General features: G+C 36.6%; 1 protein-coding gene and 1 pseudogene across 2 annotated transcripts in view; one reads left to right on the forward strand and one right to left on the reverse strand.

The window, feature by feature from the left end:
- The window catches only part of Mindy2 (MINDY lysine 48 deubiquitinase 2), an 88549-nt gene that overhangs the window by 43684 nt on the left and 28816 nt on the right, over positions 1-16049 (reverse strand). For both annotated transcript variants that reach the window (XM_047538724.1, XM_047538723.1), the window contains exons 3-4: positions 9058-9122; positions 2876-3034 (exon numbers count right to left, since the gene is read on the reverse strand). In XM_047538724.1, coding sequence (XP_047394680.1) covers positions 2876-3034; positions 9058-9122 — 224 coding nt within the window. The remainder of the gene's footprint in view (positions 1-2875; positions 3035-9057; positions 9123-16049) is intronic.
- Positions 14858-15787, forward strand: LOC124973366 (solute carrier family 2, facilitated glucose transporter member 3-like; annotated as a pseudogene).

Below are 16049 nucleotides of genomic sequence, written 5' to 3' on the forward strand. Positions count from 1 at the left end.
GAAAATGGGAAAAATAAATGAAGAGATATTTTATTGAAGAGATCTAAATGGCAAACAAGCACACAAGAAAAGACGCTTAATATCATTAGTGATTAAAGACAGGCAACTGAAAAGTAGTGAAACATCATTACATAACAGAATGTCTGAAATTAAAAATAGTGACAATGCCAAATGCTGACACAGATGCAGAGGAAGTAGATCACTGAGATGTTATTAGTGGGAATGTAAACTTTTGGGACAGGCATTCTGATAAACAGTTTGGCAGATTCTCTCTCTCTCTCTCACACACACACACACACACACACACACACACACACACACACAAATCATTACCATATGACCCAGTAATTGCGCTTCTGGGCGTTTAATCCAGAGAAATTAAAACAAAAACTTGCACACAAATGTTTATAGCAGCCTTATTCTTAATACCAGGAAAAGGAAAACAGGTAAATAGTTTGACAGGTTGAAGTGGCTGAACCACAACATGGAATATTCAGTAATAAAAAGGAACAAAATATTAGTATATGCCACAACCTGGATGACACTCTAGAGATAAGACAAAAGAAAAGAAAAAAGAAAAAAAGACAATCATAAAAGAGTACATACCATATTATTTTATTTGTATACTATTCTTGAAATAACAAAGTTATAGAAGTGGAGAACAGATTAGTGGTTGCCAGGAATGAAGAAGATGAAGGTGGGAGAAAAATAGGTGTGGCTATAAAATGGCAATAGGCAAGTTATGGTGGTGGAAAATGTTCTATATTTCACTTTGTTAATGTCATTTTCCTGGTTTTGATATTTTACTAGAGTTAAATTGCAAAGTAGACATCTGCAAGATGTTACCCTTGGGGAAACTGGGTAAATGTTCAATGAATTGCTCTGCATTATTTCTTACAACTGCATGTGGATACACAATTATTTCAAAATTAAATGTTTAATAATAGTAGTAATAAAAAGGTAGTGGGGCAAGGTGGTGCACACCTGTAATCCCAGTGACTTGAGAGGCTGAGGCAAGAAGATTGCAAATTCAAGGCCAGCCTTAGCAACTTAGCAGGACACTCAAGCAGCTCAGTGAGACCCCTGTCTCATGTGATGATGACTCCTTTTTTTCCTTTAAAGTTCACAAGTAAATAATATTTTGACATTTTTACCTTATATTTTAGAAATATGTAAATAAGTTATAATAATAGTGAAATAGTATAGGAGTAGACAGAAGACAGATTAAAGGAATGAATAGAGAAGACTGCCTACAGGAAAATTTAGTTATATAATATGATAAAGAAATTATTTCTTTTTTTTTTTTTTTCTTTTTTTTTTTTGCGGTACTGGGGATTGCACCTAGGGCTTCACATATGCTAGTAAGTGCTCTACTGTGAGTTACATCCTCAGGCCAAGAGGTCAGTCTCTATGGACTAAAGCCAACTGGAATTCTTACTCTCCAGTTATCACATAAATTTGGTCAAGGACAGATACTGGAGGAAATCAGAGAGAGTCAGAGTAGATATTACCTTCAGCCTTCCCCTGCTGGGCCATAGCTTGGTAGTAACTGCATTCCTCTACTAATGGCCACAGCTCCAGGCCTATGGGTTCAGCAATTGGTCTTGCTGGGTTCAACTAACTACACCCTTTCCTTATCTCTTCAGAGTTAAGAGTAGCAATAATTTTTTGACTGTTGTTAACTCTACAATGCTTCATTATCCCTCACTTGTTTCCCCAACTTTGACCATAACTTTGTAAATAAATATTCTCTTCCTTAAACTTTTGTCAATTATCCTCAGATGTGTCATCTACATCATGTCAGGGTCCTGATGTACTTGCCACGGAGGCAAAATCTAGAATGCTAATCTAGTGAATGCTAATCTAGTAAATTTCAAGGGTCACTATATATTTGGAAATGAACAGAGTGATGGGAATATGAGAGAAGTTTTAAAATAAATGTTGGGGTGATTAAAAAAATCTCTTTTCAAAGCTGTACAGTAAAGAATGTGGCCTTGCTCAAAGAGAGTTTTGGTCTTTTTTTTTTTGCAGTGCTGGGGATTTGAACCCAGGGCCTTAGTGCTTGCAAGGCAAGCACTCTACCAACTGAGCTATATCCCCAGCCCGAGTTTTGGTCTTTATACAGGCTCCTGGAGACAAACTCTAAACCCTTGGAATTTCCTTAGTAATAGGAGAATCTTTGTAATTTGGGGTGGGTCCCTTGGACCACACCTATAGTTTATATTAATGAAATGACTCATGAGGCCCCCATGAACAACATGGTGTCAGTTCAGCCTACTAGAAAGGAAGAACTGGAGACTAAATTCAACCATATGGGCAATGAATCAATCATATCTATGCCATAAAATCTCAATAGAAAAGTCTAACACTGAAGGCCAGGATTGGCAACATTCCATGTATACTGACGTATGTCAATTTCAAAAGATAACATGTCCTGAGGACAACAGAGGCTTTGTATTTGGAATCTTCCTAGTTTTTGCCCTATGTAGCTCTTTTCTTGGCTAACCTATTATCTTTTCCCTATAACAGTGAGTTTAATAGGTTTCAGTGGACTCTGGAAATCTTTCTAGAAAAGAATTAAACCTGAGGGCACTCTGGGGAAACCTCTGAATTTGTGGTAGGTATGAGGAGTAAGGATAATCCTGTGTGGACTCTTTGTCTAACTTTGTAGTTGGACTCTTAACTCCTTGCAGGTGGGGTCAGAATCTGGGCCAACTTTGGTATTTGGTAGTCTGAGAGACTGTGCCCTTATCTTCAAGATTTGGTTAATTCCAGATCAAAGCACAAAAACATAAGCACCAGAAAATATAAATTAATTTGTGAAATTAATAAATTTCTGCATTTATGTTTATATAATTTAAATTCTTCTACTTACCTGAGGGTCCACTAACCACCCATGATACAAAGGAATATCAAGAAGATCAAACACTATGCATTCCGGTGTATATTCAAACACTCGAACACCAGTGAATCTTACATTTACATCCAGGCCTGTCTGAAGTTTGTGCAAAATTGCCATAGCATCACTCATATTCTGAAAATAAAAAGGGGAAAGGTATAGTTCAGAAAAACCAAAACAAAAGTCACAAAATCAGCATACCCTTGTAGTCCCAGCTATTTGGAAGGCTGAGGCAGGAGAACTGCTTGAGCACAGGAGTTTGGGGCCAATCTGGATAAATAGAAGAATAGAAGAATAGATAAATATTAACTAACATTCTAAACATGTAAATTTACAATATAATGTCAAGTATTACTAAGAAAAATTCAGTAGTCTGAGGTTATACAGAGTGGCAGGGGTGAAGGACCTATTTTAGATGTGAAAGTTTAAAGTAAAAACTTTCTATGTAAGCCCAGTGACTCAGGGGGCTGAGGCAGGAGGCTCAAACATTCAAGGATAGCCTCAGCAACTTAGCAAAACTCTGTCTCAAAATAAAAAATAAGAAGGGTTGGGGATGTACTCAGTGGTAGATCACCCCTGGGTTCTAGCTCCATTACTAGGAAAACAACAACAATAAACCAACCAGTTTCTACAGTCATCCAGGTGTGGTGGTACACACCTGTAATTCCAGTTACTTGAAAGACTGAGGCAGGAAGATTGAAAATTCAGGGTTAGACTGGGCTACTAAGTGAGACCCTGTCTCAAAAATAAAATAGCTCAGTGGCAGAGTACTTAAGTAGTACACAGAAGGTCCTGGGTTCCATTCCTAGTATCACACACACACACGCACACACACACAAAAAAAAATATTTGCAGACCCACGTTCATTACAACATTATTCACAATAGTTAAGAAATAGAGCTGGGAACGAAGGTGCACACCTGTAATCCCCATGGCTCAGAGGGCTGATGCAGGAAGACAGCAAGTTCAAAGACAGTCTCAGCAACTTAGCAATGTCCTAAGCGGCTTAGTGAGACACTGCCTCTAAATAAAATATTAAAAGGGCTGGGGATGTGGCTTGGTGGTTAAGCGCTCCTGGATTCAATGCCCAGTACCAAAACAAATAAAAATAAAAAAAGGGGGAAGTGTAAGTGGCCTAATGCCCATTGTCAGATGAATGGATAAAAAAATATTCAGCATTAAAAAAGACAGAAATTCTGTCAAATGTTACAACAGATGAACCTTGAGTACATTATGCAGAATGAAATAAACCAGTAACAAAAGTACAAATACCTTTGACTCCATTTAAATGGGGTATCTAGAGTAGTCAAAAATCATGAAAACATAAAATAGAATGGTGGTTTCTAGGGACTTAAGGGGATGAGAAATGGAGAGTTATTGTTCAATGGGTATAGAATTTCACTTTCATAAGATGAAAAAGTTCTAGAGATCTGTTACACAATGCTGTGAGTATAACTGACACTATTAAACAGTATAATTAAAAATGATTAAAAGGCTAAATTTCATAATATGAATTTATGAAATTTTGTTTTTAATAAGCTACCAAGTCATGAAAAGTCATGGAAGAAACTTAAATTCTTTTACTAAGGGAAAGAAGTCAATTGGCAAATACTACAAATGGTATGATTCCAAATGACATTCTGGAAATGGCAAGTCTCCAGAGAGAGTAAAGATCAGTGGTTGTCAGGGATTAGGGAGAGAAACAGATAAACACAGAACAGGTAAAGCACAGAAGATTTTCAGGACAATGAAATTATTCTGTATATTATAATGGTGAATACATGTTTCATATATTTCTCAAAATCCATAGAATGTACAGTGCCAAAAGTAAACACAAATGTATGCTATGAACTTTGGGTGATAAGGGCACATTAACCATATGACAAATGTATCACTCTGATGTGGGATGTTGATAGTGGGGGACGCTGCGCATGTGGTGTGAAGAGGTACAGGAGGCATATGGAAATTCCCTACTCTTTCTACACTCAAATTTGAAGTGAATGCCTTGACTCTAAAACAGTTCAAATTAAAAAAGAAAAGGAAAACAGGAAGACTTCTTCAAAAATGACAGCTAAATAGAGACCAAAGCAAAAAGTCTTGGAAAGCCCTGGGGAAAAGACCATTCCAGACAAAGTGGATAGTAGTGCACAAATTCTGATGCAGAAATGAGTTTATTACATCATCCATAGAACAGCTAGGAGTCCAGCAATGCTAGACTAAAATAAATGAAGTGAAAAGTTGTGGAGATGAAGTCTGAGAGCTAGGCAGAAAGTGGATCACAGAGACTTACCCAAATTAAGGAGTCATTCTGTCTACAGTTCTCAGTAAATGTGATCACAATAAGTCAGCAATGAAGACAATTTTTAAAAGTATTTTTCTAAACATTTTAACATAGTAAATATGAACATCTATATAGTAGACATATTTGATAGAAAAAATAAAAAATACATAAAATTTAATAAACTTTTACAGAATCTCTATAGCTTATCAGACACTATGCTAGAAGATATAAAAGCAAAATCTAAGTAGATATAAAATATGACTACTAGGAGGAGCTTATAGTAGAAAGAGTAAATATGAAATAAATCCTCTTATATTAAAACTAGGGCTGGGTGCAGTGGCCCACACCTCTAATCCCAGCAACTGGGGAGGCTGAGTCATGAGTTCAAAGCCAGCCTCAGCAACTTAGTAAGGCTCTAAGAAACTTAATGAGACCCTGTCTCAAAATAAAAAATAAAAAGTGCTGGAAATGTAGCTCAGTGATTAAGCACCCCTAGGTTCAATCCCTGGTACCAAACAACAACAATAACAACAATGAAATCCCAAAAAATTAGGGAGCATCTTTGAAATTTAAAGAAGACAAATTTAGGTCATAAAATTAAAAGTTCTGTTTTGCCAAATAACTTGTAAATCCCATTTCAGAAACTGTACAGACAGCAAACAAAAGTATTAAAATGTTTTAAATGCATGATGACACATTTATAAATAGTATAACACTGTTGTACAGTGGATAACACTATTAAACAGTCTTTGACCTTTGTCTTCATAATAAATATATTACCCTAAAACAATATATTTTCTCAATCTTCTCAAAAGTTAAATCTTAAAAACATTCAGCTCACATCACATTTTTTCCTTTAAATGTTGTAAAAAATTTTCTAAAGCCACAACTATGATGAATCTGAAAAAATGTGAACAATATTGAGCAATCTAAGGTTTATAATTCTACCATCAAATTTTTCTTCTATTTTTGTTAAATCCTTGGCTGCTAAATAGCCACCTTCCTTTAGGGGCATTATAATTTCTTTCCTTTTCCTTTTTTCTCTTATTTTTCTTTTTTTCCTTGTGGCACTAGGGATTGAATCCAGAGGTGCTCTACCACTGAGCTACATCCCTGCCCCTTTTTATTTTTTATTTTTGAGACAAGGTCTTCTTAAATTTCCCAGGCTGTTCTCAAACTTTTGATCCTGCCTCAACTACCTGCTTCTGGGTAGTTGAACTTAAAGGCAGGCACTACCATGCCTAGGTGGGGGACAGTGTAATTTCTCATGGTTCCTGAGCTCATACTTATATCTTCATATACTTGCTACATTTATTATGGATTTAGTATTAAAATAACTGAATAGTATTTGATAATATTGATAGTTTAGCTCCATAGAGATTTATAAAACTGATAAAAATAAATTTATAAACAAAGGATTAAAAGGGGTTAATCTTTTGTCACCTGGTTCTTAATTCCACAATGATAATGAATATTATAAAATATAAATTTGAGGGATGATTGCTTACATCACAAGAAAGGATTACTATTGAATCCTTTAAGACAGCGGTTTAACTGTTTCTTATAACTCTTTCCAATGGTACTTTGAAAATGATGAAATATTTTAAATTTCAATATAAAATATATTTGCAGTTATTTAACTTGCCAATCATGTTTTCTTATACTATGAGGGTATTTAGTGTTAAGTTAAACTGGAAAAACATGTTCTTTATTAACATCATCTGGTAAAAGGTTAAAACTTAGGATGATGGCAGCTCTGCATTGGTTTTCTAAAATTTAGGTTTGACCATATCTGCTCATATAAAATTACAAAAAAGAACACTATTACCTCATGTCTGTGGAACATTAAACACTAATTTAGACTCAGCCGTATCACCTTGGTACATACCATTCTCAAAACTAGTGTAGTAATAACCTCATAAAAACTCATAGGGCTTATTTTAAGTGAAGAGTACCTTTTGCCTGATATTTTTATGAAATGCAAGCAGTTGTTAGATATTGTTTCTCTCAATTGTGAGACAAAACTTTCAACCACTCTTCGAGAGTCTAAATCGTCATAATGGAAGTGTATCCTGAGACTGCAAGATGGACTTGAAACAAACAAAATGCTGACATCATTTGCAAACATTTGTCAATCAAGCTTTTCTCAGGAATGTGAAACAGAAGTAAAATGAATTCAGAGGTTAATAGGAAACTGCAATCATCACTCATAATTTCTAATTTAAATTTGTCATTAATTGAAAAGTCTGATTTCAATAAGAAATAAAATTTGATAAACCAATGATTCAAATTAAACTTCATAATTTTATACTTATGAAGTATCATTTACTGGTTTTATATATTAGAAACTTATATATTTCATTTGAGTTGCACACCTATAATCACAGCAACTTGGGAGGTTGAGGTAGGAGGATAGCAAATTTAAGGCCAGCTTCAGCAATTTAGTGAGGCTCTAAGCAATTAGAGGACCCTGTCTCAAAATTAAAAAGTAAAAAGGGGTTGGGGTTGTGCTTCAGTGGTAGAGCACTTGCCTAGCATGTGTGAGGCACTTGGTTCAATTCCTCAGGACCACATAAAAAGATAAATAACTAATTTTTTAAAAAGAAACCTTTAAAAAAAATTTTAAGAATAAAATAAAAAGGGTTGGGGGTATAGCTCAGTGGTAAAGCACCCCTGGATTCAACCCCTGTACAAAAAAAACAAAAAAAAGATTTCATTTGAAAACAGGTTTCTATTCCTAAAAATGTTTGGAAATCATTGCTTTAAACTACAAATTATTCCAAAAAGTATTTTGGTGGGGGCAGTGTTGACTACTGAATTTAGGGCTTCAGTGAGCTAATCCCACAGCCCTTTCCTAATAAAATTTAAATTACTTAGCATACAAATTTGGTTTTAGTTATAGATTTCCTATCTTGGATAACAATGAAATTCAAAATGTTGACTTTTCAATTCTATTAGGACAAGATTATCTGAACATTAAAATCCAAGAAATTTTGCAATACTGAAACAGATTTTGTTTTCTTTTTTGTGAATTTGATACTAATGAAAGCATGCTTTAAAAGTTGCTTTTAAAGTGAGTAAGAAGGTTCCAGTGATACTTATTTCTTCCCTGGATGATACGTCCTTCCACTAAACAAAGCATTTTTTTTCCTCCTTCTCTTTCCAAGTAAAGAGGAATACTGAAGAAAACAAAGTACTGCTTGCTTTCTCCCAGCTCTAATGATTTTGAACCTACTGCCTATATTATAGAACAGTATCTCTAAGGAACATACCAAGATATGTGGACATATTGAAATTACAAAACAGCAAAATGTGTCCTAATGACATACCAGAAACACCACTTGTTCAACTTTGTTCTAAACATAACTTCAGAGGTGGGGATGTAGTTAAGTGGTAGAGTCCTTGCCTAGAATGCTTGGGAGGCCCTAGGTTTGATTCTTAGCAATAAAAAAAGAAAAAGGAAAGAACAAAAAAAGGAAAACATAATTTAATTGAAAAATATAAATTAAACCAAGGAAAGATCAATCAATGACAAATTCATGTGAAAGTTAAATTTTCAAAAAAATTACCAGATTATTATTCCCCACAGATTACAGAATGGTATTGACATATCATCCTATATAGTATATGTATTCACAGAAAATAGGAATCTTAAAAGTATGGCCTATGGGCCAAATCTGCATACCAAGGGTTCTTACATATTTAAAGGGTTGGGAAAAAAGAAAAAGAATATGCAACAGATACTGACCATATGTGGACTGCAAAATCTAAAATTTTTACACTCTAGTCCTTCGTAGAAAAGACTGCACTTCACTGCTAAAGAAAATAATGTATATATAAAAATTATATATTTTAATATAATAAAAATGTTTATTACCTGTTCATAATTTAAACGTTGAATTTCTGAAATTTCTTTTGGCTTTGCATCGAGCATGTAATCTCCTGTAAAAAGAAATTGTGAACTTATCTTTTAAAATGTTACTTTTTTTCCAGTTTATAAAATTAAGATTTCAATTATAAATTTTTAACATTGGATCAACATAAATGTTGACTCCCCCAATTCTACCCAGAGAAAAGCAATAACTGTTTGCGATCTTCAGGTATTTTTCAATGTATTCAAAAATACCTTTGGATTTTTCTTATTTCCCATTTTACAATACATTTGAGTTTCTTTATATATTACTGCATATAAAGCTCCCAAAATGTGTACCAACTTCTATTGCTACCAACCAAATATTCCCCTAGTTACTTCATTAACAGTGGGTGTTATCAGTATGCTAAATATGAAACTTCAGAAAAACCAAAACTTTTTTGCATAAAAAAACGGATATTTAAAAATATGTATTTTAATTTGGTATCATTCCTCACCACCCCCACGATACTGGGGACTGAACTTAGGGGAAATTTACCACAGACCTATATCTCCAGTCATTTTTATTGTTTATTTTGAAAGAATTTTGCCAAATTGCTTAGAGTCTCACTAAACTGCTGAGGCCTTACACTTGTGAACCTTCTGCCTCAGCCTCCCAGGTTGTTGAGATTAGATGTGCAAGGCAAAAAATATTATTTTTAAATTTTTTGGTAGTCTGGGGATTGAACCCTGGGGCACTCCACTACTGAGTCACATCCCCAGGACTCCTTTAAAAATTTGAGATAGGGTCTCAGTTACTGAGGCTAGGCCTCGAGCTTGATCCTCTTGCCTCAGCTTCCTGAGATACTAGTATCACAGGCATATGCACTGTGCCCAGCATTTGTCCCTTTTTAATGTTTAAATTTTTAATTTATCTGATAGCAACAGTGAGATATGGAACTAGTTTTAACCCAACCTCCCAAACTGCTAACAAGCTAATAAAATTGCTTTAATATAACCTTTATTTTTCTAATTCAAAATAAACTTTTAAAGACTTCATCAAGTATTGTGTTAAACTTTTCAACTCTGATCACAAAAGAATTCCTATGAACATCAAATATTATTTGTGAGCTTTCAATTAAAACTTTAAGATAACAAAGTCTAACCAGAAATGACTTTATTCTACATGGGTAGGAAGACTCCAAGAGCACTAAATTAATTGGTTGATGGAAATGTATAAGCAAGTCAATTTAAGAAAAATGTTTTGAGTCTTCACATAGTACATTATATATATATTTTTTAGATATTTTTTTAGTTGTCAATGAACTTTTATTTATATGTGGTACTGAGAATTAAACCCAGTGTCTCACACACGCTAGGCAAGTGCTCTGCCACTGAGCCACAACCCCAGCCTCCTATTATGTATTTCTATATGGATTTTTTTTTTTTTTTTTTTGGTAATGCCTCAAGCCCCATTCAGGACTTTCATGCATGCCAGGCATGTACTCTATCACTATCACCAAGTTACCTCCCCAACCCCATGTTAAGTTTTTGTTTTTTTTTTAGGGGGCGAGTGGGTAATGGGGATTGAACACAGGGGCACTCGACAACCACTGAGCCATGTCCCCACCCCTATTTTGTATTTTATTTAGACTCACTGAGTTGCTTAGCACCACCCTTTTCCTGAGGCTGGCTTTGAACTCACTATCCTCCTGCCTCAGCCGCCTGAGCTGCTAGGATTACAGGCATGTGCCGCATCGCCTGGCACAATACCTTTATTTTATTTATTTTTATGAGGATCAAACCCAGTGCCTCACACATGCCAGCCTTGAGGTCTACCACTGAGTCATAACCCCAGCACCCCCATGCTGAGGTTTTGGCATAAGATCTAATTGAAGGGGCTATGATTGTAGCTCAGTAGTAAAGCGCTTGCCTAGCATGTGTGAAGCACTGGGTTCAATCCTCAGCACCACATAAGAAATAAATAAAGATTAAAAAAAAACTTTAAAAAAAGATTTAATTGAAAACTATGATTTTGAGTATATGCTATATATTATTTATTCAAATAACTGAGAACATAAATGCTATACTTGAATCCTATATTTGGATTCTTTTTTATTTTTTAGTATTTTTTAGATGTTGGTAGACCCTTATTTTATTCATTTATTTATATGTGGTGCTGAGAATTGAACTCAGTGCCTCACACATGCTAGGCAAGTGCTCTACCACTGAGCTACAATTCCAGCCCCTCATTTGGATTCTATATTTATTTTGATAAGAGACTGCATGTTTTCCTGACTATCACCATGGTGGGGTCGGGATCTGAGCATTATATAAAACAGTATGAAATAATCCTGGAAATGCTACTTTAGACAAAATTTAGGTGCAAAGGAAATGATTACTAAGAAAGACTTAGATAAGTAACTCTTCTTTTCCAAAAGTCAGGAAAGGTTTCTAATAGGTAAAAGAAAAACAGCCTAGCTAAGGAAAATAGCCTCTAAGATGGGCCTCAATGATCTTCATCCTCCTAATAGTCATATCACTTTTTTTTTTTTTTTTCCTGTGCTGGGGATCATAGAACCCAAGACAAGTACTATACTGATGAGTTACACTCCCAACCTCTTTGTATAATCCTTTCCTTGAGTGTAGGATGAATTCACTAACTCACTTTGAATAAAATGACAAAAGAGGGCTGGGGTTGTAGTTCAGGGGTAGAGTGCTTGACTAGCATGTGTGAGGCACTGGGTTGATCCTCAGCACCACACACACACAAAAAAAAAATAAAATAAAGGTATTGTGTCCATCTACAACTAAAAAAAAATATTCTACAAAAATGACAGAAGAAATGAGCTGTCTCTTTGAAAATTAGAATATAAAATATTATGGCTTTTGTAGTTCTTTCGACTGAGTGCTGTAAAGAAAGTCAGCAGCCATGAAGAGGCTCCCATGGTAAGGAACTGAAAGAGGAATAACCAGGAAAGAACTAAGGACCTCAGTCCAACAACCCACGAGGAACTGTATCTTGCCAACAACTGTGTGAGTGAACTTAGAAGTCAATTCTCCTGAGCTGCACCTTCACTTGGATCTGCAGCCCTAGTCAACACCTTGGATGAAACTCCCTGGTACACCCTGAATTAGGGCTACTTAGCTAAACCCTTCCCAGATTCCTGATCTATGGATACTGTGAGATAATACATGTTTATTGCTTGAAGCTACTAAAATTTTGGAGTGATATGTTATATTGTTACATAGCATTAGATAACTAATACATAATGGTAGAACAGATATGTTTTTAAGAGAACCTGTAATAGAAGAATCAGATATTGTTTATGTGTATACACATGGCACATTCTAGGGATAAAACAGAGTCTTGTGCATGCTAAACATACTTTACCACTGAGTTACATCACCAGCCCCTCAAATCATATTTTAAAAGGCTGAGTTTGAGTTTTTAAAGAAGTATCTTTCAATTTTAGATAGATAAACAATCTCTTAAGAGTGTTATTTTCACTGGGTGCACACCTATAATCCCAGTAGCTCAGAAGTCTGAGTCAGGAGGATTCCAAGTTCAAAGCCAGCCTTGGCAACTTAGTAAGACCTTAAGCAACTTAGTGACACCTGTCTCAAAATATAAAAAGGGCTGGGGATGTGGCTCAGTATTAAGCACCCCTGAGTTCAATCCCCAGTATTAAAAAAAAAAAAAAATCTATTTTCTCTAACTTATCTAACCTTTGTATCTATACTTGGTCAACAATACCATTTCAATCACCAAGTGCTTCTTGAAAGTTTACTATATTTAGTGAGGGGTTAAATGCTAGGATGTAAATGTTGCTGTTTAAAAAAATTTTGTCAGGTAAAAAACATAAGAAATAGAGAATAAGATAATGATAAAACAATATAAAGTGTAATAAAGGCTTAAATATCAAATGATTTTGAAAAGAGACTGATCAACTGTCAACCTCAGAGATATCCTCTGAAGGGCACAGTCTAAATTGAGTTCAGCAAAATGGGGAGAACCTGGAAAGGCAGTGGAAGAAAAACGTTTTTTGAGGGGTAAGGGATGATGGGAATGATGGAGAAAGCTAAAATCGAGGGCTGGAGATAATAGCTCTGTGGCAGAGTACTTGTATAGCAAAACGCTATTCAACCCCCAACACTGGGAGAAAAAAAAGGCACAAATAAGATAATTTCATTAGATTTATATTGCAAAGTAGTGGGAAATCCAGTTACATGAATAAATTGATCAGATTATAGGAAATCATAAATAATGTGCTAATAAATGTGGTTCCTTTTAAAAAAATCATAGGGATCTTTATGTTTTTGTTTTGCTTTATTTTGTTTGCATTGCTGGGGATCAAAGGCAGGGCCTCACACATGCTAGGCAAGTTCTTTACAACTGAGTTATATTCCTAGCTCTTTATGTCTTTAAATAGAGGAGTGAAGAATAAAATTGATGCTTTAGAAAGAATAGGTGATATATAGGCAAATTCTGAGGGTAGAAGAACGATAGTTTGCAGTAAATCAGGTGATGAAGTATCAATATACACACAAGAGAATTTCAAAGAAAGGAGCCATTGCTACTAATGGGATATTCCAGAAAAATGGAAGCCAAGAAACAAAAGTATGACAGTTACATTAGGCCAAAAAAAAAAAATGGGGAAAGAGTTTGGCAACAATTAGTTTGTTCCAAATGAACATCTGGAAAAGAGGTGACCTACTCAACTCTATGCAAAATTAAAATGCTTTAACACTAATCCCTTTTATAGCAGATTTACATTCAAATGATAAATTCAAAAGATAAATTTGGGGGTAGTGGAGATTGAGCATAGGGGCATTTATCCACTGAACCACATCCCCAGCCCCTTTAAAAATTTTTAAAATTTTGAGACAGGGTCTCGCTAAGTTGCTTAGGGTCTAAGTTTCTGAGGCTGGCTTTGAACTTGAGATTCTCCTGCCTCAGCCTTCTGAGTCACTGGGATTACTGCTATCCGTGCTCAGCAAAAGATATACACAGATCCAAGATGGCGGACCAGAGGGAGGCTGCGTTCCTTGTCGCTCCGTAACTCTGGTTTCAAGCAGAGGATATGTTTCTTGGTGAGGCAATTTTTTGCTGCTTATCGATCCCCTGCTGTTTACCCCGTTTGTCTACTGTGATCACCTGCAGTCTGCCAGCATATCGACGCCTTTTTTGAGTGCAGACTGCTCACTTGAGGCGCCTATCATCTGCCATTTGTCTGCCTCTTGCCTGTCCATCGCCTGCCTTACACCTATCCATCACCCACTGCATGAGGTTCACCTCCCGATCGTCCAACAACAGTCAGCAAACTGATCGCTGACCGCCTGTGGAGCACCAGCTGCCTGTTGTTGCCTGGAAGTTCACTGTTACAGTACCTGCAGGTTTGATTACATGTGGCTGCCGCCATTTTGAGACAACAGCCAGGCCCCGTTGGACCCCTGGCCAGACTGACTAAGCACCGTCTCCAGGATCCCTCAGCTCGACTGATCACTCCCTGCCTCACATCGACTGACTGCTCCCTGCCGCCAGGACCCCAAGACCAAGTGACTGCACCCTATCACCGGGACCCCAGACTGACTGATTGCACCCAGCCTCCAGGACCTCCAGTTGACCACGTCCACACCGTGAGCTGCAGCTCCCCATTTGCCAACACATTTGGAAGCCAGAGCAGCCATCTTGGATAATCCTGGAAGCCATAGCTCAGATCTTTAGGCGGGGCAAATCCCATCCTGAGACGCCTGCTGGAGACTTGAAGCTCATTGTCAGATCACCTCAGCCATCTCACAACATCAATCTATTGATTTTCACAGCATGGTGGGAAGAAGAAACTACAGTATCAGGAAGAGGTGTCTCTGGAATCCTGTGCTGTTGGACTTCACCATCATTCCAGATGTCTTACAAAGTATAGCCTTTCCATTTTTCCCTGAAAGTCTCAGATTCTTGTTCATTAGCAAAAAAGAAGAGGAGAATGCTTAGAAGATCCTCCAATGGTATGGAATCAAACTGAAAAGCTTCTTAACAGCATAAGAAACAATGGTTGTGGGGCCCACCGGATGTGAACCAGGAGTGGGAAGAAGAGAGTGCTAGAATTTCACAAGAGAAGCAAGTCTCTGTGCTGCAGCTGGAAGTCTTCATCCAACTACCAACAGCCCATCCTCATTTTCATCGTGCTCCAACTCTCCCAGCCGCTGTCTGGGATCAGTCCTGTGTTCTATTACTCAACAGGAATCTTCAAGAAAGCAGGTGTTGAGGAGCCAATATATGCCACCATTAGAGCAGACGTGGTTAATACTATTTTCACTTTAATTTCTGTTTCTGGGGAAAAGGGCAGAAAGAAGGACTGACTCTACATATGATAGGACTTGGAGGTGTGGCTGTGTTCCATCCTCATGACTGTTTCTTTGTTATTAAAATATGGGTATGATGCAATGAGCTTTATCTATATCACAGCTGTCTTGATCTACGTGGCCTTCCTTGAGAGTGGACCAGGCCCCATTCTGTGGTTCATTGTGACTGAACTCTTTGGACAGGGACCATGCCCCACTGTCATGTCTTTACCACATTCTTCATTACCTTCCTGAACTTCACCTTCCTCACAGTCCTTGAGACCTGAGGCATGAATTCTGAGGCTATCACACGTGCCTTTGAAGGGCAGGCTCATGAGTCCAGTAATCTGGGCAAGGCTTCTTGGTGGACATGAACAACATTCAACCTGTTAAGGAGTCCACCATCAATGTCTAGTCCACCTTCCTCCCAACATGGAAAGCAAATTATATTAAAACTCATCCCTATGTATACAGTAAAAAAAAAATAAAAGATATACACATTTTTTTAAGTCAGACAATGCCACCATCCCAACAACTATTTTCCCCAGCACTTCCCCACTCCCTTTTCCACCCTCCCCCTGCTTCCTCTACTGTATAGCACTTTCTGCAATTTATTTGTTTGTTTATTTATTTTTAATTAGTGTTTTGTGGGTATGTTTGATGTTGGGATTCACTGT

The sequence above is a fragment of the Sciurus carolinensis genome, chromosome 2, assembly GCF_902686445.1.
Source record: "Sciurus carolinensis chromosome 2, mSciCar1.2, whole genome shotgun sequence".
In the NCBI taxonomy this organism is placed as follows: Eukaryota; Metazoa; Chordata; class Mammalia; order Rodentia; family Sciuridae; genus Sciurus; species Sciurus carolinensis.